The following is a 4,610-nucleotide window of genomic DNA, read 5'->3' on the forward strand; positions in this document are numbered from 1 at the left end:
TTTGTTCTGTCACTGTCATTCTGTTGCACTGCGGAAGCTTCTGTCACGAAAACAAATTCCTCATTCTGATTCTGATTCTGATTCTGACACATTCATATAGACTTTATATTGCATTGAACCGTTTTTCTTTACCAGGTAGGCTTCATTCTGACCATTCACTATCAGGTTCTGGTGAGTCAGGCCTAAGAAAGGAGAACAAAGAAAGGGAAATAGAAGAAAGAAAGAAACCTATATTATTCAATGAGTACAAAAAGCACAAGATCATTACATACTAAAATCAATTATTATATATGAGTTTGTTAACAATAAGTAGTTGTTTAATAAACCTGGTAAAATATTTAATTGTACTGTTGGATTGGCCTTTAAATCAGCTATTTAAAAAGTTCTCCTGTAATGTAACTTTATGACTTTATTTCTTCTGTGGAATTTTAACCTACTTTCACTACACAGACAAAAACAAAGCTATTTTTCAAAATATGTTTCATGCACAGAACAACTTGAGAGTAAGTGATAACAAAAACACTGCCCTTACATCCAGTATCCCTTCAATATTTAATTAATACTTACAGAAAATCGTCTAATGAGAAGTATGAAGCTGAAGCTGAAGCCACTGGTGAATCCACTGGAACAATAGAAATACTGGATGAGTAACATAATTAAGAAATAGAGAGAAGAATAAATGTTGAATTATTAAAATTTTATTTTCTATTTGGGTATCTGTATGTAAATACATGCATACAAACATGCATACATGCATGCATAAATAAATAAATTGCATAAATAAATAAAAACTCACTGTCTTTGATCCTAGGGGTTTTGAAAATTTGGATATCAGCAACTATTTAAAAGATATTACAATGAATTATTTTATGGCATTTTATTTATTTATTTTTAAATTAGCCAGTATCCCCGAATGTTGTGGGGAAATCAGCTGCTAATGAGCACTCCACCTCAAATTGTTACATTTTTACACAAGCTGACACAATATGGCCTACAGTACTTGTACTTTTTAGTTCACAAACATGATATCATGGCACTCAACATAGGCCTACTGTGCTACACAATAGAGATTAAATGATTACCAGTTTGATGATAAACAACAATAAAATTCCTGATGGTTAGTATTACCGTTTCATCTTTTAATTATCATTAACATTAATACAGTATTTGATTATAGCAATTTGAAAAACTTGCAGTAAATACTGCTCAGCATTAAGCAAAGTTAGTAAGAGTCTCACGTAGACGCAACATGCAGGTTTTGTTTTGTGTGAAAACATGAAGGAAGGCAGAGTGCTGTGAGAGAGTATGTGAAAGAATGTCTGAAAAACTTAATGCATAAGGGGGAACTGACTGTCTTCAGAAAAGTTTCAATGGCATTTTCTTTTCATCTTCCCTCTGTGTAATGCCTAATAAAGCAGTGTTTATAAGCGCAGCGCTGCTTTGTTTACAGCGGTTACTGTGGAAACGGCTGATTTTCTGCTGTTCCATAAGTGCCACCTGCTGTCAGACAGGGTATTTACACTTTCATTCAGCCTGTCTGCCAGCCATTTGTGTTCAGACCAATGTGAAAATTGCACCAAATGTTTGTTGTAAATATTAATTGGTAGATGGAAAACAAGCTAATGCGCATTTAAAAATGAACTATTTTTGAAGTGTACTTCTTGAACACTTCCAGCATATTTTTATAATAGAGGGATAATATTGATAACCATGATATAATTTTGGTCAATATAATCGTGATATGAAATATCATACTGTTTCATCGCTTCTACATACTTGTAAAAGTCTGAATGGTTCTTGACAGTGTTACTTCACCTTTCTTGAATATTTTGTCTACGTGCTCGTCACAGAGTTTGTCCAGTTGGCTCTTCAGCTCTGAGACAGATTCTTCTACATTCTCAAATGTCAAGAGGTCATTAACATCACCGGGTGAAGTTGTGCACAGATACACTCCAAATTGAGGAGAGTAATTCTGAAATTAAAAGAAAAAACAATAACTCTTAAATAAAAGACTTAAAGGGTTAGTTCACCCAAAAATGAAAATTATGTAATTAATTACTCACCCTGATGTTGTTTCAAACCTGTAAGACCTCCGTTCATCTTCGGAGCACAAATTAAGATATTTTTGATGATATCTGAAAGCTCTCAGACCCTCCCATAGACAGCAAGGGTCCTTTCACGATCAAGGTCCAGAAAAGAACGTCTCGGTTACGTCTGTAACCCTTTTTTTTTTTTTTTTTTCAATTATACAAAAGTACATAACTTCAAGCATAACTCACATCCAAAACCAGAAGAAAAAAAAACAACAAAAATAAAATATAGCTGCAAGCAGCAATCACGGGGCCAAGCACATCAGCTAAGCACAGCACGGAGCATCAGAACCACTGCAGAAATGAGTAATTGAAGCCATTTTAAGATTATTGTAGTCCAAATGGCTGAAAAATCATTTAAAACTACTAGTAATATGATTGAATAACTTTTCACTTTTGACCAACAGGTGGCACCGTCATCAATTCGATGTGGTGTGTTCTGTGTGAGGTGACAATGGCACACACAAAGTTTGGTGTCAATATGCCAAAGCATTGCAGAGATACGGCCTCAAGTGTCATTTTGGCATCATGTCTCAAATTCGTTGTTGTGGTATGTGAAAACGGTTTTGTCTATCAACACAAAATCCATACCTTTTTGTCAGCATGGTCTGAAGATGATATGATTCGACTTTGGTGAAAATCGGACCAACGATCTAGAAGGAGTTCGAAAAAGTAGGTTTTCAACATAAATCAAAATGGCGGACAGGAAGTTTGGCTTACTATGACATAATTGGTATGTGTGTTGTCAGCATGACCCAAGGAATAATTTGAGACCAGTTTCATTACAATAGGCTAATGCAACCAAAAATGATTTGCATTTTTGTAAATTTCCTTATTAATAATTAATGAATGATTTATTACTCTTGATCAATAGGTGGCGCTGATACCAAACTGACGTGGCGTGGTCAGTGTAAGGTCACAATGTCACATACAAATTTTGTTGTGAATATGTCAAAGTTTCGCTGGGATACAGCCTTAGATGCAGTTTGGCATCTTTCCAACAAATTCGTTGACACGCTAAATGAAAACCGTTTTGTATATCGACACAAAATCCATAACTGTTTGTCAGCATGGTCTGAAGATGATCCGAGTCAAAATTGGTGAAAATCGGACAAACAGTCTAGGAGGAGTTCGAAAAATAAGGTTTTCAACATGAGTCAAAATGGCGGACAGGAAGTTCATCCAATTATGGCAAAATTGATATCGATGTTCTCGGCATGAACCAAGGAATCTATCAACATCAAACTTTTGACCCCAAGGTGGCGCTGTCTCCAAACTTATTGAGTCCCTTCAGGGCATGGCGCCGAAGAAGCATACCGAGTTTCGTAACGATACATTAATGCGTTCGTAAAATATAGCATTTTACTACATAATTCAACATGGCCGACGCCCAAAATGGCTGACATGGGAAAATTGAATATGGTTGGACTCGGCATGATGCTCCGAATCCAAGGAGACCAGTTTTGTGATTTTTGGCCAAATCATTCACAAGTTATAAGCAAAAATATGCATTTTTCATATCTCCTGACCACTAGGTGGCACAGCACCGAAACACTGCAGGTAGCCTCAGGTCATGCTTGTTATAATATACACCAAGTTTCGTGTCAATGCGCCAAACCCTTGCGGAGATATAGCCTCAGATCCATTTTTGCATGCTTTTCGGCGAATTCCTTAGTGTGGTATTCGAGAACGCTTGGACGAATCGACTTGAATTCCATAACTTTTTGCCGCCATGGTCTGTAGATGATCTGAGCAAATTTTGGTGAAAATCTGACAAATCGTCTAGGACGAGTTCGACAAAGTAGGTTTTACGAACAATTGAAGATAGCGAAAAAAACTAAAAAAAACTTGGGCCAAGGATTCAGAGTAAAAAAGAATTTTCATTTTGTGGCTTATGGTTCAAAAGTTATTCGCATTTCAAAATTGAATTTTTGGACAAGTGGTGGCGCTAGAGAGTTTGAGTTAGAGACTCCAAGTTTTCTGTGGTTATTATTGACACTATCATCTATCAGTGTGCCAAATTTTACAACTTTCCCGCAATCGGTTCTATGGGCTGCCATTGACTTTCGGCGGAAGAAACGGAAGAAGAATAAGAATAAGAACGCTAACGATTACAATAGGTGCCTAAGCACCTTCGGTGCTTGGCCCCTAATAAGAACATGGGGGATACATATAACAAATATATATGATGTATGGTAAAACATTACATTTTACAAATAAAATTTTTTAATATGAGAGATGTTTTTATACATTTCTTGTTTCTGGTAATTGAAGTCAATGAGTCATAAAATATATTAAGTTCTTTACAAAAAAACTTAAATGAAGGACTAATAGATGTAATTTTTGCTTTATGCATATGGAACTTCCCAAGAAGAATTATCATCTTACGTATGTAACCCTCGTTCCCTGAAGGAGGGAACGGAGACGTAACGTCAAGTGACTGACGTAAATGGGATCCCATTTATGTCAGTCACTTGATGTTACGTCGAATGTAACTGACTGAAAGGGAACCAAGATGAT

The 4,610-nt window shown here is 36.0% G+C and overlaps 1 protein-coding gene across 3 annotated transcripts in view; it reads right to left on the reverse strand.

Annotated features, from left to right (window-relative positions):
- The window catches only part of LOC306884074 (E3 ubiquitin/ISG15 ligase TRIM25-like), a 14,539-nt gene continuing 9,929 nt past the window's right edge, over positions 1–4,610 (reverse strand). For 2 of the 3 annotated variants that reach the window (XM_079439727.1, XM_079439726.1), the window contains 4 exons: positions 1,816–1,972; positions 797–838; positions 568–622; positions 1–182 (listed from right to left, as the gene is read on the reverse strand). In XM_079439727.1, coding sequence (XP_079295853.1) covers positions 143–182; positions 568–622; positions 797–838; positions 1,816–1,972 — 294 coding nt within the window. In that variant the 3' untranslated portion in view covers positions 1–142. Of the gene's footprint in view, positions 183–567; positions 640–796; positions 839–1,815; positions 1,973–4,610 lie in introns of all 3 variants that reach the window. The other variant, XM_079439728.1, reaches the window with a different exon arrangement.

This window comes from Barbus barbus, assembly GCF_936440315.1.
Source record: "Barbus barbus genome assembly, chromosome: 18".
Taxonomy (NCBI): Eukaryota; Metazoa; Chordata; class Actinopteri; order Cypriniformes; family Cyprinidae; genus Barbus; species Barbus barbus.